Consider the following 26,444-nt stretch of genomic DNA (forward strand, 5'->3'; position numbering starts at 1 on the left):
TGCAGAAGTGGAAAGGAGTAGAGATGCAGGGAGCCAAGAGGCCCTCAAGGCTCAACCAGAGAAGGGAATGACAGCAATTGGCCAGGCAGGCCAACTTCTGGAGTTTGGCCAGAAGGACTTACAGCAGTGCTGGAAAAAATTCAATGACCTTACACAGATGGTCAAGGTCAGTGCCACCAATCTCTCACGCGGCTCAATGCACCACAACCCCATCACTCACCCAGCAACAATTTCCAGTAATCAGGACTCATGTCTTAACAGTCAGATACTCCACCTCATCCTCACACATGTACCAATGCTGCCAGCCTCACATCCACCTCTCGCGGCTTCCACATACCTCCAGCTATTCTGCTATGACAGGCACACCACCCCAACACACAGAAACACAGTCACTCACATTCTTCACTCTCTCATATAGGATAAGGTAGCCAATAACCATAGGGAGCAGCAGGGAACTGGCAGGGGACAAGCACGCCTGCATCACCTGAGCCCTCTGGAAGAGACAGTATTCTTCATTATGGGGCTGCTGTGAATGAGGTTGTTGCATCCGGCCCCTTCTCAAATCCCACCTCATCCTAATCGTGCTATCTAGCATGAAATGCAAGCTGCAGATGATGTGACCATGGACCTCTTGCATTCCACCCTATCCCACTTCCCTCACCGTAAACCTCTCCTCCTGCATTTTTGCTTTCAGAAACCCAAGAACTGCCACCTGGTCAGCCAGTGCAGAAAGCATAAACAGTGAGCACAATATGAGAGCTCTGATGAAGATGCACTGTCACTTGACCTAATAATCACAACCACCTGCTCTGATAATGGCACTACGTGTACTTCAGAGGGTAATATAGAGTCAGGATCTGCACATGGTGAGTCACGGAGCAGGAGTGGGACAGGCCAGGGGGACAAGGCAGCTCGTCCACCAGCTCCCCCAGAGAGCGATTTTTAGACAGGTTCTGCTACAGGGGACTCAAATGAGAATCTCTATGGGGTGAGCTGCAAGAGAACGCTGATGGTCATGCACACAGAGATGCTTGGTGCATTGGCAGGCCTGCCAGACAGCCTGTTGTCACTATCAAAGAGCATAGAGGAGTCTGGCTCCAACCTTGGCTTAGGGCTTCCCGAAGATCTTGGAACCCATCCTTTCCAGCCTGGAAGTGGTGGCCAACTCCATGACAGCACTTGAGGACCCACCCATGATGCAGAGTCTCAGCTTCCATTGTAGCACAGTTGAAATACAGGTTCTTCCGATACAGCTCCTGACTGAGGTGCAGGTAGGAGAAGTTCTCCCTAAAGACCCTTGGTGGGTAGGACCATCTATTAAGAGCCCTCCTCCTCCTGCCTCTGCGTACTGCTTCCAGTGCTCCATTTCCATTGCATCTGGAGTCAACACTGAGTTCAACAATTTTAGATTGTAATCTGTGTCTTTCATTTTGTTTTTCTTTGCTGCTTTGGTTTCTCTCTTATTTCCTTTACTTTGCTTTTGGCAGCAGCTATTCAGGATCCTTCCATTCACACGTCCTCTAGACACATCTTTTGTTCCTTACACATGAACACAAGAAATAGGAGGCATAGACCATATGGCCCATCAAGCCTGCTTCTGCCATTCAATACGATCATGGTTGATCTTAGGATTCAACTCCACTTTCCCGCCCGCTCGCCATTTCCCTTGATTCCCTGAGACCAAAAATCTGTCTATCCCAGCCTTAAAATGTATTCAACGATGGAGCATCCACAACCCTCCGGAGTAGAGAATTCCAAAGGTTCACAACTCCTTGAACCCTCCTCAACTCAGTCCTAAATGATCGGCCCCTTATCCTGAGACTGCCCCTGTGTTTTAAATTCCTCGTCCAACAGAAACAATCTCTCAGCGTCTACCCTATCAAGCCCCTTCAGAATCTTGTATGCTTCAATGAGATCAACTCTCAATCTTCTAAACTCGAGAGAATATAGGCCCAATTTACTCAGCCTCTCATCATAGGGCAACCCCCTCATCCCATGGAGCAATTTAGTGAACCTTTGCTGTACCACCTCCAATGCAAATATAGCCTTTCTTAACTGTGGAGACCAAAACCGCACAGAGTATTCCAGAATAAAAGCAAAATACTGCGGATGCTGGAAATCTGAAACAAAAACAAGAAATGCTGGATTCACTCAGCAGGTCTGGCAGCATCTGTGGAAAGAGAAGCAGAGTTAACGTTTCGGGTCAGTGACTCTGGTTCCGAAGAAGGGTCACTGACCCGAAACGTTCACTCTGCTTCTCTTTCCACAGATGCTGCCAGACCTGCTGAGTGAATCCAGCATTTCTTATTTTTGTTTCAGAGTATTCCAGATGTGATCTCACCAAAACCCTGTACAATTGTAGCAAGACTTTCTTATTCCTGTACTCCAATCCCCTTGCAATAAAGGCCAACATGCCACTTGCCTTCCTAATTGCTTGCTGTACCTGCATGTTAACTTTCTGCTTTCCTTGTACAAGCACACCCAAGTCTCGTTGAACATCAACACTTACAAGATTCACACCTTTTAAACCATATTCTGCTTTTCTATTCTTACAACCAAAGTGAATAACTTCACACTTCCCTACATTATACTCCATATGCCATCTTGTTGCCCACTCACTTAACCTATATCTCTTTGCAGCCTCTCTGTGTTCTCCCCACAGCTTACCTTTCGATCATCAGCAAACTTAGACACATTACTTTGTCTCTTTATCCAAGTCATTAATATAGATTATAAATAGCTGAGGCCCCAGCACTGATCCTTGCGGCACTCCACTATTCACTGCCTGCCAACTGAAAAAGGCCATTCATGCCCACTCGGTGCTTCCTGTCCATTATCTATACGAATATGTGATCTCCAACTCCATGAGCCCTTATCTTGCCAATTAACCTTTCGTGTAGCACCTTATTAAATGCCTTTTGGAAATCCAGGTTTACTACAGGCTGAATTTTATCGGTGCGCTGTGAAATCGGCAGCCTTCCAACACGTAAGTGCCGCCGCCGAGCCCCCCCCCAATATTATGCAAAGGGGCTCATTTAAATGGAGGGGGCGGAGCGGCAGCCCCCAATGACATAGAGGAGGCGGCCGCCGCATCCCTGGCAATGGCGTCCAGCACCACCGTGCAGGCACGGCACCATTTTTAAAGGGCTTCCAGCCCTTCAGGAGGAATTTACATTTTTAAAGGCGCTGATTCAATGAAAATTTTAATTAAGATTTGTCCACACCTGCAACCCCTTCTCCAACATCCCCCCGCAATGCATAAACAGTTTTTTGGCCTATTGCCCACCAAATATTCAGTTATCAGTAACAATCTTTCCCCCTCAAACTTTATTCCCTTTGACCCTAAACCCCTTCCCACCATCCCCACAGTCAATCAAAGAGGTTTTCCATGGTCCCCAGCCCCACCCCCCGCCCTGATAATTGTATTCCTCCCCACCAGTGTCTCGCCTCGGAACTCTGTACGGAGTTCCAAAGGCACACAACTTGCAGCCAATTAGCTGTAAAACTAGCAAAGAATGGCCGGCGGCGGCAGGTAGGTTCATCTGCATGTTTATTTATCTAATTTTAATATTTAAATGGAAGGCCCTGCTGCTTGTCGACGGCAGGGGGGTGGGGGGGTGGGGGCCACCGAGGCTTCGCTGCTGCTGTCAATATCCAGACAGGGCCTTCTCGGCATCGTGGTTCGTGGCGGGCTGCTCCCATTAGCATTTCACGGGCCTCCCGCCATGACCCACGGTGCCGAGGGGCTGGTAAAATTCAGACCTACATCTACTGGCTCCCATTACCACTCCCTTTGGCCTTGCATCATGAAACCTTTTGTTATTTAATATCTCCTGCACTCCACCCTATCACAGACATTCCCTTTTGTTCTTCTTCCCCCCTCCGTGTTTCACTTGCTCAAAACCTATTACATTTCGAACTTTTCCCAGTTTTGATGAAAGGTCATAGACCTGAAACGTTGATTCTATTTCTCTTTCCAGCTGCATTTTCTGTTTTTATTTCAGATTTCCAGCATCTGCAATATTTTGCTTTGCATCAGTGTTACAAGAAGTTTGAGGTCATGACCTGCCCACTCTTCATGCTTCTGATGCATGCATGGCATGCCCGTGCTAGTGCCCTGCCAGTCAGGACATGCCACATTAGAAGTGTCCCACCAATTTTTTTTCAGTTCGAGCCGTCCGTAGCACCAGCACCAGCGGCCTAAATCTTTAGGCATTCTACAGACTCCAATATACTGAATTACACAGATAGATGTCCTGTCATGGCCCATCTACACAGGCAGCTACATTCACTGGTCATACAGTTATAGCCTGTCTCTGTAGAGATTTGGATACTGTATGCATTCATATCTCGTCGAACCCACCTGACCTGTTTAAAGCACTGGCATTGCATCGAGATTTTTATCCTTAGAATGGTAGCGACGCAGCTACCACCAGCAAAATGCTTCACTCGTGTTTAAGATTTCGATGGAAAATGTGCTGTGTGGGGACTTTATTTTCAGAACCTAATTTTCCAGTAAAAGGTGGAGGGACTATTTTCTTTGGATTGGGTCCATTGGGAATAGTTGAGGTTCACAGTATTTCAAATTTTTTTTGTAGGAACGGTCTCAGAAGATCAAATGAGCAACTTGCAGCACTGGCAGAATTTGGTCTTCATAACCTTATCTTTTTTTTAAATGTCAAAACCCATTTTGCAATGCAAGCTGAATAGAGTTCTTCATTTTGAGAACAGAGACTGCACTTTACCGTTTGTGATTAATAAGTACAGCTGGAATTACCTGCTGTAAGTAGGGGATTTTGAGCACTGCGCTTTGAAAATGTGACAACACCTTAAAAAAAAATTTACATTTTGGTCTTTTTCATTTATTCAATAGCATAAACCTCAAATCCATATCCCTGTAGTCAACGCAGCTCAAATACGGCTTATTTAAGAATGGTATTTTGAAGTTCTATTGAGCGTTGCTAGGCACCATCTCATGTTGGCAGTCTGTAAAGTAGCAAATCACAATGTTCTATATAGCCCTTCAATACAAGTATGTTGCTCTTTTTCTCCCAAGGATTTGAATGAATTTACCTGTAGGTTAGTCTGAAGTAGATTAAGAGTATGTGACCGATGCCATTAGAGGTCATATTTTTGTTTCATAGTTTGAATCAGTTAACAAAAAGTTAGCACAATTTTGTGCACCGGAAACGCGTCAATCTGGCTACATTTTGAAAATGGTGGTGAGAAAAATCCATACAAGTTTTAATATTCTCTGAAGCTTCAAACGTGGAATGGAGCAGGATATTTTCTGTTGTTTACATTGCTCAATGCCTATTCAGCTTAGAATTATGAGGGACAAAATGACTGAAAAGGCACAGTTGCCATTTATATCTATGCTGACTACAGCACTGTCACTAGCTTGGGTGTAGGTCCAATATTCTGATGCACCTTTCTTTCAGAACAATGTACACAATCTGCAGGCTGAAACCTGGCATTCCTACTGCACTCAAAACTCCTTCCAGTTGAAGGGTTGGATGTCAGCCAAACCCCTAACTAAATAAAATAAGTGTATTAGCGAAACCTCATGAACACTTCACCCCGAAGTCACAAATACCAATCCCGATGAAAGGTCACAGACCTGAAACATTAGCTCTGTTTCTCTCCACAGATGCTCCCTGACCTACTGAGTATTTCCAGCACTTCCTGTTTTCATCACAAATACCACTCCAGTTTCCAAGTCTCAGCAACTGGCAGTTGCTCTGGTCTGTCGGAAATGGCAGCACGAAGGACCATAACAGAGTGAGTATGTGCCAATAAATGCCCCTATGCGGTGGTGAAAGAAACAGTTGGGGAAGAGAGAGCCAATTACAGACCCACATTTTGAGTTTGCTTTTTCATTACAATCGTCGAAAGACGTTCACTTTGTTATTTATGTTGGGCATTTTGGGTGCACTTTACTGTTTTTTTGTTTTCCCTCTTTAGGTTGGCAGATAGTAATTTCAAATTGATCCTCAGACTCTTTGGTTTTGAGATTAAAACACTCCCCTCCCACCCTGCACCACAATGGGTGGAGACGGTCAGGCATTAAAAATTAATACAAAACCAAAGAACTGCATATGCTGGAAATCTGAAATAAAAACAGAAACTGCTGGAAATACTCGGCAGGTCTGGCAGCCTCTGTGGAGACAGAAACAGAGTTAAAGGGCTGGATTTTACCATAGGCGGACAGGACTTCTGCCTAGCCCGGGGATCCGACCCGCATTTTACGGGTCCTTGGGCTTTAATTGTCCCGAGGCGGGACATCCACCCAGTGAGCTGCCAGCCAATCAGCGGGTCGGCAGCTCTTACTCCCAACAGCGCCACCGAGAGTGGTGGCCACTGCTGATTCTGCAGCCCAGCAATAGAGGAGGATGCCATGAAGCCGGGATCCAAGGTAGGTTTTCGATGCCTTGCCGAGGGAATTGGGTGCACCCCAGTGAGGCGAGGGTGGTCGTTTGGGGAGAGACGGGTGTCTTGGGTCCGGGGGTGGGTTGGGAGGTGGGGGTGGCCCTCATTCAGGCACCCTGTGCCCGACTGCCATGGCACCCTCCCAGCACTCAGAAAGGCTGGCAGCTATCGTTGGGCGGCCTTTCACGTCCCCAGTACGCCCGCTTGCCATGGGTAAAATATCCGTGGAGGTGGGCAAGGGCCCTTAAGTGACTGTCAAGTGGCCAATTAAGGGCCTTGATTTGCCTCGGGCGGGCAGGCCACCTTGCCCTGCCCGAATGCCGTAAAGTTGGCCCGAGGCGGGAGCGGGGCAGGAAGGCCTCCCAGAGCCTCCCGCTCAAATTTATACTGCCCCCATGCCACCATCCAACCCTCTGGGACGGCGTAAAATTCAGCCCAACGTTTCAGGTCGACGACCTTTCACCATTCATTAATAATTGGGTTGGTCTGGAGCAATTCCTCACTACTGCGATCGACAACCACCCCCCCGCCCCCCGCATCCTCCCAAGCCCCACCAATTCCACATTCCCCAGCCCACCCCCAGTCCCAATTGCCAGACTCTTGCCACCAAACGCCCGCAACAATCCAATCCAGAGTCCTTATGTCTCCCTCCTGATTGCCGGAATCCGACACACCGAGCCCTGATCACTCCCGATGCCTAGCCTCCAGCCTCCTGCCACTGGTTTTCCCACGTGACAGCCAGCCATCCTGTTAAGCTTGCTGACTGTTGAGCAGGAAGAAGAAAATAATAATGAGGTTGCACTATTAAATTCAGCAGGACTTCCACACCCCTTGGATTTCTGGGTTCCAACTCGTGACCATGCTCCTCCACACCCTCCCAACAAATATCAGGGAATTACAGACTTTGGAAAAAAAAAGCATGGAAGAAAAAAACTGTTATCAAAGCCCATTCTTTCCACGGGGGATATACAACCTACTACTGAAATTACTCATTGTTCCCAATTTCTTTTTGCAAAAATGTTGCACCAAACGACTGCACAAGTCTACTTAGTGATGTAAAAAAAGGTAGTTTATCAAAGATTGTGTAATTTTTGTTGGGAGGAAGAATTGCCAGACATGAACTACAATACTCGCAACCTCTCCCTGCATTTCAAATTAAGGACAAAGCCAAACAGCTCTAAAATCCCTACATGGATTTAACTTCAAAAGAGACAGTGGTCCTGAAATTTGGTATTCTTGGATACCAAAAACACAATATGGCTTCATATGAAGTTCCTCTCCCCTATTCCCACACAGGCATTAACCCATTGTGTTAACGGATGTCGCTGGGAAAATAGTGGAGAGCATAGTTTCAAACGAAAACATGAAGTGTGTGTCCTGCAGTGTGGTTTCAAAGTTGTAAAAATTATTTATGATGCATCTAGCTGGTCTGTTTACTCAAGTGCAGTGTCACAGCAAATTCAGCCCTGCATCAGTTTTAACATCCTCCTTTCAACATGCTCTCAGAACTTTGGTCCTTTATCATTGTGGCTGTTTGTCTAAAAGTTTCTGCAGTTACTCAGCAGAAATTAGGGAACAATTTCTCTGAATCGACTGCTGTGAAGACACTGTTCATTCTTTCCAATACTGACCATAAACAGATTCCATCACTAAACATTAAAACCGATGCCTCAGATCATTCTTTCCTATTTTAAAATTAATTTCTCACATTTTACAGCAATGCTCATTACCATTACCATTTACAAATCTTAACAGTATCAAAGGCCACATACACCCCTCCTAATACAGCCTTCTGTGGTTCAGCATTTAGTTTTAACTTACAAAGCAGCTTGGGTGATTTGTTGGACTGTCTTAAAAGGTATCATATAAATGCAAGTTACTATTGGGAGACCAATTGAGCTGGAATATTTATACAATTCCACTGAGTCATTCTCAGTACTGTGCCCAGGTATTTCCTGTGAACCACTTGCTGTTCTGAAAGTGTAATTTCAAAAAAGTGACACCTGAAACAAAAATTGGCGAGTTAATTTACACATGAAATATTCCAGCAATTCTTGAGAGTCACAGTAATCTGTGTATTTTCTTAAAAAAACAGATTTCCCACAATTTCTGTTGTCATTAAATTAAAACAAGAAAGCTACCTAATTATATTTTGACCATTCTGTTTAGGAAGTACTTAGAAGTTGAATGAGATTATGGGCAACCTTTAACAGAGGGCCGATATTTTCTGCAGTGAGCTGAAAAGGTCACACTTAAACTTGCTATTTTTCAGCTTTGTACCAGAAATCAACTGGTCAAAATAGATGGCTGGATTTAATGAATAATTAAAAACCATACTTCGAATACATAAAATACATACCCAGTTAAATCTTCAGCAGTACCATAGTACCATAGAGAGTGTGGGAAAATGGCGCACTGACACGGAACACAAAAGTCCGAGTGTATCAGGCCTGTGTCCTCAGTACCTTGCTCTACGGCAGCGAGGCCTGGACAACGTATGCCAGCCAAGAGCGACGTCTCAATTCATTCCATCTTCGCTGCCTTCGGAGAATACTTGGCATCAGGTGGCAGGACTATATCTCCAACACAGAAGTCCTTGAAGCGGCCAACATCCCCAGCTTATACACACTACTGAGTCAGCGGCGCTTGAGATGGCTTGGCCATGTGAGCCGCATGGAAGATGGCAGGATCCCCAAAGACACATTGTACAGCGAGCTCGCCACTGGTATCAGACCCACCGGCCGTCCATGTCTCCGTTATAAAGACGTCTGCAAACGCGACATGAAATCGTGTGACATTGATCACAAGTCGTGGGAGTCAGTTGCCAGCATTCGCCAGAGCTGGCGGGCAGCCATAAAGACAGGGCTAAATTGTGGCGAGTCGAAGAGACTTAGTAGTTGGCAGGAAAAAAGACAGAGGCGCAAGGGGAGAGCCAACTGTGCAACAGCCCCAACAAACAAATTTCTCTGCAGCACCTGTGGAAGAGCCTGTCACTCCAGAATTGGCCTTTATAGCCACTCCAGGCGCTGCTTCACAAACCACTGACCACCTCCAGGCGCGTATCCATTGTCTCTCGAGATAAGGAGGCCCAAAAGAAAAGAAAAGAAGTACCATATTTCACATATACATTTGTATGCAAACAAAAAGGGAGCTCTTTACAGCAAATACTACTGAGGAGCAATATGCCAAATTTGTTGCCTTTGGAGAGCCATGAAAAACCCATCAACCTCTCCCAAAAGCTAACAGCTACCTACAAAACAAAAGTGCACAGAGAACAGATGTTGCGTTTTATATTAGAATGTTTATTCCACAGAAGCAAGAAATTTACAGCACAGAAGGAGGTGATTCAGCCCTTTGAAAACTAATCCCAGTGTTCTTTATTTTTCACTGCTTCAAATATTTACCAAATTTTCCCTTAAAATATCCAATAGCCTCTGCTCATACAGGTCAAACTCATAGTGATCAAATCATTTCTTTTTAAAAGCAGTGATGTTATACACAACATGTATTTTTAGCATATCTTACCATGTGCTGAGGAAGTACAATATTCTTGGAGGTGCCATTCTTTCTGGTCAGACATTAAACTAAAACCACATTGACTTCTTGTGGTACTGCAGTGAACGTTAAAGGCTCCCTGACACTATCTGAAGAGCAGAGAGTTTTCCTTGTGTTTGGGCTAATATTCCTTCCTCAATGAATCCGACTGAAAAAGAATGATGTGATCGCATTTGGCTACATAACAGCAATCCCTGTACTTCTAAGCAATTTATTGTACTTGAGGTGCTTTGTGATTGGGAAAAAAAAGAAAGGCTAGACAGAAAGAACTTGCACCTAACATAGCATCTTTCACAACCTCAGGATGTTCCAAAACGCTTTACAGTCAATGACATACTTCTGAGCTGTTGTAATTTAGGAAACAGGAGTACATGCAGCAAGTTCCCACAAACAGCAAAGATAATAGTGATGAAATAATTTGATTTAATGATGTTGGTTGAGGTAAATGTTAACCAGGAGAGTGGGGAGAACTCCTCTGCTCTGTTTCAAATCGTGCCATGGGAACTTTTACATCCAGCTGAGGTGGACAGGGCACCTCACAGCCACGATAAGGTACAATACAAATCCAAGGCATTCTTTTTATCTGAGTAATGGACATCTTCATTGAGGCTATCTATGCGTGAAGTAACTTTCAGTGTCTAGTCAATTCTTATTCACCCAAGAGTTCTCCTTTGTATTGTGAATATAGATACAACCAAGCTGCTCTACAACTGTAAAATTCTAACAAACAATATATTGACTGCTAAAGGTGCACCAAAGGCTAAAAAGTTCCACTTTTATATTTCTAAAAAGAAGGGGGGAAAGCATTTCGAAATTCCAGGAATTAGAGAACATAGAAAGAGAGCAGACATTTATAGCTCATTAATAATCTTACCACTGGGCACTGAAGTCGACAAACTCTTTTGAGAATCTGTCAGCAGGAAGCTGTGGAGAAGGCTCTTCCACCACCTGTTTGAGTTGCTGGAAAGGCGTGCCCCAGGAATCATATGGGAATCTTAAAATCGCCATCTCAATCTAAACAGAACATGCGTAAAGGCAGTGTTAATGTCCTCAAGGTCCATTTTAGCTAGCCACACTCTCAAGAATCCTCACCCTGCCACGGGCTGATTGAGGCAGTGGTGAAATCATTCAGAAACAACATTTCAAATAGTAGACTGAGAGCAAATGCTACTGTAACTCAAACATTGACTGCACAACATTTGCACCACAAATTATCATAGGATCAAAACCCTCGGGCTCCCTACTTCACAGCATTGTGGGAGCACCTTCATCACAAGGACTCCTGCAGTTCAAGGTGGCAGCTCACCACCACCTTCTCAAGGGCAAGTAGGGATGGGCGATAAATGCCAGCCCTTTTTGCGATACCCAGTAGATCCAGGCCTGGTTAAATATCTGGATTCTTTGGTTAAAATCTATTGATTAATTTTCATATCGAAATAGGTAAAGTGCTTGTGAACAGTTTTATAACATGCGTTACCACACTTCCAGTTGAGTTGAGGAGGGAAGATCAAAGGAGTTGGGTCTGTTTATTATTTTAATGCAGAATTTTATTTTAAGGTACAACATTTCCAGGCTGAAGTTTCTACCCACCCTCTCAGACTGCGGCCTCAGAATAAATAAATTCCCATAGGAAGCTTGTGGCTGCCTCCTGCTCTCATAGCAGCAGGCCCCTCCCCCAAAACCTACTCCAACAAATCTCTGATGCAAGTTTGGTGACTCTCTGTGGGGGACGGGAGGAGCGGTAAGGCCAGGGCACCTGCTGTCCATATACAGCCAGGACTGGCAGGGTGCGGGGGGGGGGGGGGGGGGGGGCAGGGGTGCATCACCAGGAGCAGGTGTCGTCTTGATCAGAAAATTTAGGCCTCTGGGCTTTAGACTGGGAGCAATCACTAACTACACCTGTCTGTTTACTTTAACAAAATCCCTTTAATGAACAGGCCCTCAGGTTGATAATAAATCAGTTGATGGAATTAACAGTTCCAGCACACAAGAATCCCAATGTCAGAATTGTGAATAACCAATGATTCATCATTCAGTTCCAGGCAAACAAACACAATGGGGTAGGATTTCCACCATCAGGAAATTGCACCCAAAATGCACCCGAGATTGTGCTGGTTAGGTCACAGTTTCCATTAAAATTCACTTGCATAATCTCAAATGTAAAATTTTCAATGAGCCAATGCAAATCGGGCATCATAACAACATAATTCTTTCCATTCGATGTGTTCCTTGATGTATTTAAGAGTGGGAACTTGGTGCATTATTAAAGCTAAAAATGGGTTATCACCAGAAATAAATAAGGGTGTCCAGTCCTCCACCTGTGAGTAACCCAACTTAAAATCATTGAAAATAACTTCCAAAAAAAGTTTCATTCAAGTACACTAGTCAGTTCCTTAGTCAATTACAGTTTTTGGTATGAAAAAAACTTCTGAAAATGTGGCTATTCGTGCCTGTGCACCCCAGAAAAGAAGTACAATTTGAAGAGTCTTCTCACCGAGCGTAATCCACAGAATCTGGCATTTCCAGCTTGGTGGGCACGGCCAGTTTTGTGGGTGGGACCTGATTCAGGCAAATTGAATCTTGAACCAACGTAAAAGATGGCGGAAAACACAAACGCAAGTGGCTTTAGGCCTAATTCACTTATTTTTATCATTCCCCGATCTTTTGCGCTGGTTCGTCCGATTTTGTCCAGACTGCACTGATGTTACTGCCATAAAAGAGCAGAAACTCTACCCTGATGTTCTGTATGATCAGTAGCCACCTCCAGCCACTGATGTGGTGCTACCTCTGTCAGTGGAGGCTAAAACAAAGAGGCTTTGAAAACTTTGAAATGGAAGACAGCTCCCTATTTCTATCCTGTGAGCCAGATACACTTCAGTGAAGGAATAATGCCTGGGATCAGTTAAATGAAAATACCAGCAAGGATACATAGCAATCCCTTATTAATGTCAAAAATGTGAACAAACTGAAGATGGCCGTAAGCAAAAGTCATCTAACTGGTCAATCAAAACCAAGTTAGAAAGGAACCCCTTAAGAGGATCCAGTAGAATGTGTCATTATTCCTCATTCCGGGCTATTATAATGATGTCACAACAGTGCTCATGTTATCCGGCTGTTTCCAAGAATGGCTTTACTCTAAGTGTCAGTAATTGCTTGTAATTGTGTCTATTTTCCATAGGCCAGTATACATTTTGCTAAAAATAACTTAGCAAGACAATAAACTCATACAGGATTTCAGGCAATGATTTATTAACACAGGATACAGTGATTAGTTGCACTCTTTTTAAAAACCCACAAATATACAAATCTCAGGTCTGATGCTGAATCATCTCCAGGGTAAACACTTACCATGGTGATTCCCAGACTCCAGATGTCAGACTTGACACTGTAGCCCTTCTGGTTCACCTCAGGGTTAATCCTCTCTGGCTGTAGAAAGAGGCAAGGTTTTACAGTTCAGCAGATGAATCACCTCCTGAAACTACATTCAACATCCCTACTGTACAACGCAGGAACATTTGCCCTACAAAAAGGCTCTCAGCAATATCCTGTGACCAAAGATAATGGATGATAGGAGAGCCTAATGTCATTTATTGGGAATTCAGTATGCTCCTTATATCAAAGAGTTTCTATAAGGATTCCACTGTCACACCATTGACGTACAGATCAGAATTTCTGCTGGTAACTCAGGAATTTTACTGATCTATTCTGATGAAAGATTAGTTTTTTTAAGCAGTTATCATAAAACACTTCAAAATAAAGTCCCACTTCTATATATATATATATATATATATATATATATATATATATATCTAAAAAAATATATATTTAAAAGCAATTTCTCCCCAGAAAATTTCTCTCAGGGCACTGAAACTAGTCAACCTTTGTGTATCATTCTCAATTAGTACGACAGCTAGTGTGGAGAGGGCCTCTCCCAAATTTCTGCCTCATTCTGTGCACTGGAAGCAAAGTCATGAAGAAAGCTTATCAAAAGCTACTTCAATTTGGCTCTCCCATGTAGAAACCCAGTACTCTGTTGCTGTAGGCCAATAAAATGCTTTTAATCAAAATAACTCACTATAAACATTGCAATTTTGGTTATGAAGTGATATGGACTTTTAAGATACTTAGTGATTAGCACTCCGTAACAGATAACAGGTAGCAGTTCCCAGTGTGAGTGCCATCAACATAAGCTGTAATCCAGAAATCTTCCCACTTTTAGATTTCTGGCTTAGAAGTCACACTTTAGTAACTAGTCTAGGCAGATCGTTTCCCGAGGATGTCGCAATACATTTTGGCCAGGGAGGGGGAAAAAGTGATCAACTAGGTCCATTCTGGAATGGTGTCCAGTGCATATGTGTTTCAGTGAGCTAGGATAGAATGGGGTTTAGTTATAACGTCTCACAAGGGGGACAGCCTGGTGACAACCGTCTATATAAGGTCACACATGAAGAACGGCCACTGGAATGAGCAAGTAAAGGCTGCCACAGTATATAAGGAAGCTCTAAATTCTTAATAGTCACCATCAAAAAGGATACATTTGGTATGTCACAGCACATTTCCTGGGTCAATGGCCCACCTAGACTTCTCAGTTTTTGCTGAACAATGAGGGCAAGCAAAACAAACCCTTCGACCTCACAGTTTAACACCTGGGCTTTTGATCTGAACACATATGCGCCCGCGTGCGCACACACACACACACATCACACACAGTCATCACACAGTCATGTGTGCTCAATGCAGCCACCATCATTCAATCATTCTACTGTCAATCAGGTCACCAGCAACAGCACAAACCAGAAAAAGCTTATTTCAAAAGTTCAGCTGAGCAACTTTAGTTCTATTAACATTTAAAAAGTATTTAGATGAGCACTTGAAAAGCAAAAGCATACAAGGCTACGGGCCAAGTGGTGGAAAATGGGATTAGAATAGTTAGGTGCTTGATGGCCGGCACAGACACGATGGGCCGAAGGGCCTGTTTCTGTGCTTATAACTCTATGACTCGATTAGCACTGGCACAATCACATTATTGAGGTAACTAACACTTTAAGCTGAGCCACGTTACATGAAAGTCCTAACACAAGAAATTGCTAGGTTTATAAAGATGTTCTCAAAAATTCTCATTCTGACATCAAACATACAGGCCAAGAAATTTGCCTTCCACCCAAAGCCCCATTGTGCTGATCTAAGGCCCTGAACCAAACTGGACTCTGATTAGCTCTCCACATTGTGGTTGGAAGGTATAAGGACTTGTACTTACAGCCATGTATGGCTTGCAGCCTGCATCCATGGTTTTAGCTACTGAATCCACTAAGTAACCACTAATGCCAAAGTCGCACATCTTAACCTGGCCTTGTACGTTAATCAGGACATTGGATGGTTTCACGTCTGAAAGAAAATACAACAGTTCATGCAACAGTCCTGCTTGTTCAAAACAGATTGAGCTAGAGTGAGAGGAGCTTAGAGCGTTTCCAGCAGCAATGGCCCCTCGCTATACTCTAGCAGTTTTTAGAAAAATTAGAGATGTTCCAACAGTTTATGATTCACAGTGACATGCCAACAAAGACACAACTGAAAATACGGAACAAAATGACACACAGTAGTGAAGGCATACACCGGACTCTGAAATACACCAGATCTGAAGGCTGATTTTGTGGACATGTTCTGTCGACAGGAGCCTTGTCCATCAGCAGCACTAGTCAGATATCTGGCCATGGCTGCACATGATACGCTGCCCATTGAGCAGGTGGAAAATTGCACTATCGGAGCCTGAAGTTCCAACATTCACCAGTGTACTTGTACAATTCCATTGCATCTGGAATTTAGCTAAGCAAAATAAAAAGCTAGACAAAATGAATAAAACTGCCAACTGATCATCTTCAGTGGTTTGTGACTCTGAACAGGGCTCTATCCACCCCAGACAATACTCGGACAACATGTTTACATTTCAATTCCAGAAGCTTACCACAGGAAAAACAGAACTTTATTATTAATATGTTAGATGGCATGAGAAATAGAGAACGAGAAAAGCCCAGTCTGCACCCTGGACACACACTGTTCTACACCATTGGGGACTCTCTTACCCAATTACTTTCCTGAGGGGTGGCATAACCATTGGTACCTTTATGAAATGTGGAAGTGTACTAAATAGTAAAGAAGATAGTGATAAACTTCAAGAAAACACAAGACAGGCTGGTGGAATGGGCTGACAAATGACAGATGAAATTCAATGCAGAAAAATGTTAGGTGATACATTTTGGTACATTGTTGGAGTATTGTTGGTCCGGAGGATCGGGATGGTGGGAAACTTGGTACCGAGTTAAGTTCAAGATCAGAAGCAACTGCCCAACAGGTTCACTGAATGTTTTTCATGTGTTACGAAAATCCCACATGCCAAATGGGAAATATTATTTTCATGATCGGAACTTTGCCGAAGACTTTTACTGGAAATTCTTACAAATGACTTCTTTTAAAAAGAATAACCTGGCAGCCAAGATGGCCATGGCAATTTGCGTATGAAACAGCAACAAGAGTAGACCGGAGACAACATGACTGAGGTAACCTAGCCAGAAGAATGGAGTGCTCTCTGATTAAATTACCTGAGATGGCTTTCTCAACATGGTCATCAACAGCCATCGACACCCATTGACTTTGAAAGAGCCAACCCCCTCCAAGTGTGACTGAACAGTTTAAGGTGTGGCACCTTGAATCTCTTTCCGGAAGGGCCTCATTAACTCAACAAAGAGATTTGGGAATGTCATGTGATTACTGTGCAGCTTTGGAGAGGCTAAGCTTTGTCAGTCAGAAAGGAGAACAGTAACTGTAAGCCATCAAGGAAGCAGTACTCTAACTCTCTCTCCTGTACAGATCCAGAGAAGGCCTGGCTGCAGCTGGTAAAGCCAAGTCTACAGACCACCACAACCAACAACTGGGATACATGGGTCAAAACTCCTTTCTCTGCCTTCCGAGCCTGAGAAGCAAGGCTGAACATGCAAGTGGCCCAGTGAGGACTTCAGGACTACAATTTCAACTAAGGACTCTGGGACTGATGAACTGTATTTAAATTCCAATTATTTCAGACTCTACTCCAACCATCCAATTCTGTTTTCCCTCTGTAATCTATTTGTGTGTGTGTATGTGTGTGTCTCTCGTGTGAACGTGGATGCATAGCTATTTTAGTAATTTAGTAAGTGTCAAGAATAATAAACTTACATCTTTCTGGTCTAATCTCAATAAAACCTGTCTGTTTGGTTCTTTGGCAATTATATTAGAAAAACAGGAGCAAGTGCTCACTGAAGTGGTAAGTTAAATCACTGTGTTTAAAAAAAAAGGATAAACCCTGTTGCGGTCAAACCGGAGAAGTGACGAAAGGGATGCCCGAGACCCCCCCTCCTCACCTGGTCATAACACATGTTATAATCTATGCAGTTGAATAGTACTAGCAGAACTGGAATCATGGAGCACTTGATTGCCCACACATAATTTGATAACTTGAATCCTTGACAATTTTGAACTCACAACTTAGCATTCATAGGCCAGGGGGATGGAAACCTGAGGGTAGATTCGAAAGGGAGAGAAGAAAATTTGGAAATGGAAGGCAATTACTAAGTGTGTTTGAAACAAAGGCTAGAAAGTAGACAACAAAGGAGTTTGGCAGTGCTAAAAGGTATCTACTTCAATGCAAGAATTCTATGGAATAAGGCAGATGAGCGGAGAGCACAATTTTACGTGGGAGTATCATATTACAGCTATTACTGAGACATGGCTGAAAAAAAGGGTAGGAATGGCAGCTCAACATTCCTGGTTACAGGGTTTTCAGACGAGATAGAGAAGGGGATAAAAAAGAGTGGGGGGGGGGGGTGGGTAGCAATATTGACTGAAGATGCTATTATAGCTGTGAGTAGCAATGATGTGGTAGAAGGATCATCAAAGGAGGCTGTACGCGTTGAACTGAAGAACAGAAAAGGGACTATCATACCACTGGGAGTGTGCTTTAGGCCCCAAACAGTCAGAGGGAAATAAAAGAATATGTAGAAAAATCTCTGAGAAGTGCAAAACCAATAGAGCAGTAATGCTGGGGGATTTCAACTACCCCTATTATTAACTGGGATAGAATTAGTGTGAAATGTACAGAGAGAGCGGAAATGCATTCAGGAGAAATTTTTTTAGCCAGTACATAGCAAGCCCAACAAGAGAGGAAGTGGCTCTGGACTTAGTTTTAGAGAATGTAGCTGGGCAAGTGGAAGGGGTATCCAGTTGGGGAGTACTTTGGTGGAAGTCATCATAATTCAGTTAGATTTAAGGTAGGTATGGAAAAGGACAAAGTTAAACCAGGAATAAAAGTTCCCAATGGGGAAAAGCTAATTTTACTAAGCAGAGATATGATTTAGTTAAAACAGACTGGAAACAGCTACTTGAAGATAAATCAGTGTCAGATCAGTGGGAGGCATTCAAGGAAGAGATATTGAGGGTTCATAGCAAGTATGCTCCCTTAAAGAAAAAGAATGGAACTAACAAATCCAGAGCCCCCTGGATGTCAAGGGGCTTAAAGGAGAGGATAAAAAAAAGGGAAGCTCATGACAGATACCGAGGGCTCAATACTGCAGAAAACCTGGAGAGTATAAAAGTGTAGGGGCGAAATTAAAAGGGAAATTCGGAAAGCAAAGAGAGGACATGAAAAAAGTATTGACAAGTAAAATCAAGGAAAACCCAATTTTTTTTTAAATAAATACATAAAGAGCAGGAAAACAATTAAAGGAAGAGTTGAGCCTATTAGGGACCATAAGGGTAACCTGTGGGGGCGGAGAATGTGGATATGGTTCTTAATGAATACTTTGCATCTGTTTTCACAAGAGAGGGACATTACAGATATTGCAAAATGGGAGAAGAGGTTTGAAATATTAGATGAAATTAACATAGTGAGAGAAGAAGTATTAAGGAGTTTAACATCTTTGAAAGTGGATCAATCCCCAGGTCTGGATGAAATGAATCCTAGGCTGTTAAGGGAAGCAAGAGAAGAAATAGTGGAGGCTCTGACCATCATTTTCCAATCCTCTCTGGCTACAAGTGTGATACCAGAGGACTGGAGGACAGCTAACATTGTACCATTGTTTAAAACGGGAGAAAGGGATAGACGGAGTAATTACAGACCAGTGAGCCTAACCTCAGTGGTGGGACAATTCTTAGAAAAAATTCTGAGGAACAGGATAAATCTTTAATTAATCCTCGTCTTTCTAAATGAAGACAGTCAGCACGGATTTGTTAAGGGAAGATTGTGTCTAATTAAGATGATTGAATTTTTTGAGGAGATAACAAGGAGGGTTGATGAGGGTAGTGCGTTTGATGTAGTCTACATGGATTTTAGCAAGGCTTTTGATAAGGTCACAATTGGCACAATTGGTGAGATTAAGAAGTTTGCAGACGATACAAAAATTGGCCATTTGGTTGATAATGATGAAGAAAGCTGCAGACTGTAGGAAGATATCAATGGACTAGTCAGGTGGACAGAACTGTGGCAAATGGAGTACAGTCTGGAGAAGTGTGATGTTATGCATTTGGGGAAGGTTAACAAGGCAAGAGAATACAATAAGTGGTAGGATACTGAGAAGTGTAAAGGCACAGAGGGATCTTGAAGTGCATGTTCACACATCCCTGAAGGTGGCTGGACAGGTAGATAATGTGGTCAAGGAGGCATACGGGATACTTGCCTTTATTAGCCAAAGCATAGAATATAAGAGCAGGGAGGTTATGTTGGAACTGTATAAAACACTAGTTAGGCCACAACTTGAGTACTGCGTGCAGTTCTGGTCACTGCACGATAGGAAAGATGTGATTACACAAGAGAGGATACAGAGGAGATTTATGAGGATGTTGCCTGTATGGAGCATTTAAGTTATGAGGAAAGAATGGATAGACTAGGGTTGTTTTCTTTGGAACAGAGGAGGCTGAGGGGACACCTAATTGAAGAGTATACAATTATGAGGGGTCTAGATAGAGTGGAGAGGAAGGACCTATTCCCCTTGGTTGAGGGGTCCATAACCAGGGAGCATAGATTGAGGGTAAGAGGTAGGAGGTTTAGAGGGGATTTGAGGGGAATTTTTTCACCAGAGGGTGGTGACACTCTGGAACTCACTGCCTGAAAGGGTGGTAGAGGCAGAAAACCTCATAATATTTAAAAGCTACTTGGATATGCACTGCAAGTGCCATAACCTACAAGGATATGGACCAAGAGCTGGAAAGTGGGATTAGGCTGGGTGGCTACTTGTCTGCTGGTACAGACACGATGGGCCGAATGGCCTCCTTCCATATTGTAACTTTCTATGATTTTATGAAATAGTCTGCTGATATCTACACTCTCCATGCATTTCAGCATATAAAAGAGCTACCAGTTGAATAAAATATCACATTTTCCAAACACCATCTATCAGTGTCATAGGCAAGGTTAGTTGATTAGTCTTGGAGAAGTGCTTATTACAATCATAGATATTCTGCTTACACCAACAGGATGGATCAGTATGTTTGAGGTTACTCAATCTTAATTACATTGAAACTGCATAGAAACTCACCATGTCCACCCTTCCTGTTGAGACGATAATATATCCTGCCCAGAGGGGGATGCTTTGCTGCGATCAGTGTAGAGTATATAAAATTTTAGATCTACCACATTGTGTAAATTCAGCAAACCTAGAAATTCCCTGAGGCCATTTTTAATGCGATAAATGGGCGCAGGGAATGATCCCAGCACCCGAAGGCAGAGTCATTGGGCCTCATCCAAACATTCAGTGTGAACTGCTGGTGCCTGTTCTGCTCCCCCCAGTAAGTTCAGCATTCAATCTAAGGTCACCAACTTCGCCTGTAAGTCTCAGAAGCCTGGGTTGGAGAGCTGATAGTTAGGGGGCTGATTGCAGTTGGCAAAAGTACTGTGGAATCGGGAGGAGCACCCTCCCGTTCCTCCTGTCTCCACAGAATTACTTACTTAATTTCAGTTACCTTCTCCGTGGCAACGACTGGTTAGGCTGCAGCCCTGTTCCAGGAACCGGAGGTGAGGTAGGAACAAGACTGATCAGCTCAGGGCTGCCCGATTTCTTGTAAGTGTTCTTAAACAGGTGGTAGGACCCCTCATCAGCACACACAAGGGGCCCAATGCCTGTTTTAGGCAGCCACCTGAAAAATTGCCTGATCCGATTTTTGGTTGTATATTTTTCAGGCCCACTTGGGGTGCAGGACATGGTGCTCTACAAATCGGTGCTTCTTGCCCCAGGTTTATACCTACAGGGTTACTTTCTTGGCACCTTTGTGCTTCTATTTTTCTCGTTGTGGTGTTTTTGCAACGGGATTTCTGAGCAAGCAACTCTCATACTAGATTTTACTGAAGGCAATTTAAAGTGAACAGTTCAAAGACTTTGATAATATAGTATGAAACAAAAATAGATTGTACTGAGCAGCAGTGCGTTAAAGAGGGAGAAAGAGCAAAACTGTATTGCATCACTATTTGGAAAGCGACAAAACCATTGCCCAGCTCTCCCAAAGGAAGCAAAGCGAGACTGTTACTGCAATGATAGCAATCTCACTAAATCTTTTAACTCTCATATGAATTCTCAAATCTCATATTAGACCCAATTTTATCAAACTATTCCCACTTCATTCTTGCCCTTTTGCATACCCAGGCAGACTGTTGAGGGCAGTTCAGTATTTAAAAGGATTAATATCAGGCACGTACCTCTATGTATCACAGACAGCTTGCTGTGTAGATGCTCTAAGGCCTTCACGATCTGCAAAACAAGTCAGCGACAAGACTATGGGCTAGATTTTAAAAGCTCACGCCTTCAGAAATGGCAGCCCACCTGCATGGGCTGCACACCAAAGAGCCGCCGAAATCTCAAGTGCGGCGGCTCATTTAAATAGCCAGGGCTGCCGCCTCCCCCCCCCTCCCCCCTCCCTGATCACGTGGAAGGGACGGGCTGTCCGTGCCCAGCAATGGCGTCAGCTGCCTGTGTGCAGGTGCTCAGGTGCTTACACCATTTTTAAAGGGCTGTTAGCCCTACCAGCTTATTTAAATACTTAAGAGATAGATTGAATTAAACTAAATAAATACATTTCTTTTGCCCCTCTCTCACCCGTTCAAAAACAATTAAATTATTTGCCCTCCTCCCCACCCCACCAAAAACACTTACCGTTACCATTTGATCGTCTCCCCCCGCGCCCCCCACTCCCTCAACTGCACAAACTTTAAACTACAAACCTTCCCACCATCCCCTACAACCAAGTTGTTAATTTGACCCTGTTTCCCCCCCCGCCCCCAACATTGATAAACTTACTTCCTCCCCAGTCCCCACCAGTGTTGCACCTCATTTGCCCAGATGGGGATCTGAAGGTGCGGGAGTGCCGGCCGCCAGGCTGCAGAGGAGGGGTGAGTATATTTAAATTAATTATTTTAATTGATTTGACTATTCAAATTGTGGTCCCGTCACCCAGCGGCAGGGTTGCCACCATGGTGCCTTGCCACCCCTGGGAGGATCGGGCCGGGCCCTGCCAGCATCAAGGTCCGTGGCGAGCCTCATCCGGGGGCCATCTGCAGGCCACCCCCACCACGAATCCAGACATCGAGGGCTCCTTAAAATCCATGGAGTGATACAGTAGCACAATTTGTCTTTTAAACTATGGGATGCTGTTGATTAAATTCAGTCCACAGGGGGAGTTAATTTAATGCAAGCTTGAAAACTCCAGAAAGACTGGAAGAAGAAAAGTACATAATTGGGGTTAGTCTTCCATTAACTACATTGGAATAGGGAATGCTACGTTGCCTCAAATTAAAATTCCAACATGGAAAGAACACAAAAAGACATGGACCAGAATTTTACCAGGCCTTTGGCAAGGGGCTGTGAGGCAGGAGGGCTGGCAAAATGGCACAGGAAAGTGTTGGGGGTGTGCCCGCTCACAGGCTGTCAGGTTTCACTGGGCGCTTTCCCCACAAAGCAGGCCACCCTACACCAATGTGGGTTAAAATGCCCGCAAAGGCAGACAGTGGCTGTTAATTGGCCATTTAAGTGGCGCACTTGGGCTCCAGGCAGCTGGCCGATCTGCCACCTTCATCGATGCTGGCAAAATGGCATGGCAGCAGGAAGACGTCTGGCACCCTCCCCCCGCCCCAACGCTTTCCTGTGCCATTTTGCAGGTCTTCCCACCTCCCAACCCATCCCCAAAGTATCGGGATCTTCATCTGTTAATTAATGAATAGATTTTATCTGCGGGTGCAGATGGAATGTGACACAGAAGGAGCTAACAATAGTAAAAAGGGACTCACAGAAACTGCTATTTTTCCTAAAATGTCTTCAGGGATAGTCATGCCTTTGTCTATCACTTGTTTATAGAACTTGTCCAGCGATGTGTCCATTAGCTCCATGCAAATCCACACATCACCCTGCAAGAAAGGGAAACAAATAAAGCCTCAATAGTTTCATGTACACACACAAACAAACCATCAAGATTGTAGTTATACTGAAGGAAATAAGCACTCGTAAGATCTTATGTGGAAGAGGCGTGATAAATTCTTCAAGCCTTGGTCATTCTACTTGGCTTTGAAGCTGAAACTTGGCTATGCCAGGGCCTCAAACTGATAAAAGGTGAAGATTTTGGCTACGAAATTCCCCTTTCAGCCCATCCCTACGAGCCGCATGGCCAAGCTGCAAACTCACCATCAGTTTGGAAGAACTGGAAACTTTTTACATCACCAAACTGTAGAGTCAACCATCCAATGGAAAACAACAACTTATATTTATAGAGCACCTTTAACATAATAAAACAGGAGAGTTATAAAGCAAAATTTGACACCGACACACATAAGGCGATAATTAGGGTAGACGGCCAAAAACTTGGCCGAAGAGATGGGTTTTAAGGACAGTCCAAAAGGAAGAAAGAGAGTTAGAGAATCGGAGAGGTTTAAGGAGGGAATTCCAGAGCTGAGGAAAAAGTATCAAAATCTAAATCAAACCTTTTTTTGAAGAACAGCACAATAAATGGCCAAAACAATACTTGAACAATAAAATGATCAATAACAGGGAATACAATTTCAATGTGGTAAGACAATTTTTTGCCAGAAAATTAATTAGGAACTCCTAGACTTAGATGTTCAAGCACATTGCTGTATTTTAAAAGCAGCAAGTAAAGAATTTTATTGAGCTGTATGCAGCCAATTTTATAATTGTAGAGGGGGTCATGTCCTCTCCACATCTCTCCAAAAATGCAGAGCACAGGTCATGTTATCATGTGACTCATCTGTAGATGAAGTGTTGTCAGAATATACTGAGACATCAACAAACATGGCTGTTGGGCTGGGCACCAACATGGGACATATTCCAACAGTTCATCTTACAAGCCCCTAAGCTAGACATTTAGCCAATGGATGTGTGACTAAGCAGGAGTGCTCTTTCAAAGAGCCAGCACAGACACGAGGGGCCAAATGGCCTCTTCCTGTGCTGTAAGTTTCTATGATTCTATGATACCAAGAAACATTAAAACTGTAGTTTCTGATTAAACCTCAAGAACCAAGCAATTATGAATGGAATGGGAAGCTTTGGAACTGTTTGAACAGAAACGTGTTGGAAAGTCAGAGTTGCAAAATAAACACACAGTGAAAGGTTCGAATGGGGAGAGAAGTTAGATTATATTTAACCAGGATAAAGTTTTGTTGTTTTCCCAACGCCCAATATGGCAGCTGGAATCACTGTTAAAATGTCATCTGTGACTTAAACAGAAGTATATCGATTGCAAATATTGGGTTTGTACACCAGCTGGTGCAACTTCTAATTGCAATTTTTATACTTTAGTACAAAATACTGTGAAAATGTGATGGTCTGTCTTAGGGGCTTATAAAATTGGAACCTCACTCACCCCGCCCACACCCAAGACACAAGGCCAGCAGAATTACCTCACGAAAAAGTGCTCCATAAAAAGTAACAGTGAAGGGACAGTCTACGGTACGCATGGAAATATCAAGGTCCATCAGCAACCGCTTCTGCTCTTGGCTATTCACTGTAGCACGGATCCTCTGGAAAAGATAAGACATTAGGGCATTACAAAGTAGAGGGAAAAGCAGAGGGAAAGGCTCAAGATCGTTAATTTTGGTGTGACATCTCAGAGAGCCGTTCTCTCAGCAAGTCAAAAGTCACCATTGGCCGATGTCAATTAATTACAGCATTGCACAGTGTCTCAGCTGGGCAACACGCACAATGATTTCCCCATAGAACCCTGACATTGTTTTTAATACTGCACAGCTTTCGACAATTTAAACAAAAGGACTCAATGGTTCTTCCTCCACATACACACACCTACAATGCTGAATTTTGTACTTGCTTGAAGTCTCTTCGAGCAGCAAGCCTGCTCCAACAAAACAGTTAACGACAAAGCCTTAATTTGCAGGGCTATGGGGAAAAAAGCAGGGGAATGGGACTAATTGGACAGCTCTTTCACAGAGCTAGCACAAGCATGATGGACCAAATGGCCTCCTACCGTGCTGCATCATTCTATGGTTCTATGTTAACTTCTGCATTCGCAGATAAAATTTCACTGCTAAGAGAAAGTTCACTATCCAACTGTTAACATAGAAACAACTGTGAAAAACAAATGGCAAATTGTATTGAAATGAGGGATTTTAGATAGACATGTAAAAAACACACAATATACAGAGTTATAATACACACAAAGCATTCACTGGATGTGAACGTTACCCTCAGCCGGCAATACATGGATGCCATTATGTCATATAATATGATGCAAAAAATGCATATTGCACATTGCATTCAATCACTTCAAATCAATATTCAATTGCATAGAGTAGTTATTTTTAAACAAGCTGCTCACCAGATAATTCACTGTCTGAAATAAAATATTTATACATCCTGCCTTTATTCTTACACAACTGATTGATTAACTCTTGTAAATCCTACCCCATTGTTTCAAATGTTTCTTAATAAACCGAAAGTGAACTATGATATTTGTTTTTCTTGATGTGAACTCTCTTTTTCCTCAATATTGGAAACTATTTAAACGTGGACTTTACTGTTGGGGTGGGAGGTTGGTGAGGGAGTGTCAGCAAAGATATTAAGGAAATCAGTGAACCTCTCCTTTGCTGCTTGGTGCACGACTGTGTGCACTTTCTTTCTGTACCTTCCTGCAAGTGCAGAAGCCCATATAAGTTTATACACTATTGTACAAAATAGTGCCCTCATCCAGTCTCAGCATTATTCAAAAAAACCTAAATCATGTCCCCTTTTTCACTCTTCTCCCCCATCCTTTATTTTCTCTCCATAATTCAATGATCTAAACCTTGGAATGGTCTCGATTATCCTGCTCGTAATTTTTTCCATTATCAGAACATCTGTGTTTTCCTAACAGTTCACCAGCGTAAGAAAACTTCCATTAAAAAGCCAGATAAAGGGACTGACACAATGGGATGATGTTATTTT

General features: G+C 43.4%; 1 protein-coding gene across 4 annotated transcripts in view; it reads right to left on the reverse strand.

Annotated features, from left to right (window-relative positions):
- map2k6 (mitogen-activated protein kinase kinase 6) overlaps positions 1–26,444 on the reverse strand; it is a 193,665-nt gene that overhangs the window by 99,295 nt on the left and 67,926 nt on the right. For 3 of the 4 annotated variants that reach the window (XM_068058336.1, XM_068058334.1, XM_068058337.1), the window contains exons 5-10: positions 24,908–25,027; positions 23,285–23,401; positions 21,701–21,752; positions 15,242–15,369; positions 13,333–13,410; positions 10,859–10,998 (exon numbers count right to left, since the gene is read on the reverse strand). In XM_068058336.1, coding sequence (XP_067914437.1) covers positions 10,859–10,998; positions 13,333–13,410; positions 15,242–15,369; positions 21,701–21,752; positions 23,285–23,401; positions 24,908–25,027 — 635 coding nt within the window. The remainder of the gene's footprint in view (positions 1–10,858; positions 10,999–13,332; positions 13,411–15,241; positions 15,370–21,700; positions 21,753–23,284; positions 23,402–24,907; positions 25,028–26,444) is intronic. The other variant, XM_068058338.1, reaches the window with a different exon arrangement.

Source organism: Heterodontus francisci, chromosome 26, assembly GCF_036365525.1.
Source record: "Heterodontus francisci isolate sHetFra1 chromosome 26, sHetFra1.hap1, whole genome shotgun sequence".
NCBI classification, from domain to species: domain Eukaryota; kingdom Metazoa; phylum Chordata; class Chondrichthyes; order Heterodontiformes; family Heterodontidae; genus Heterodontus; species Heterodontus francisci.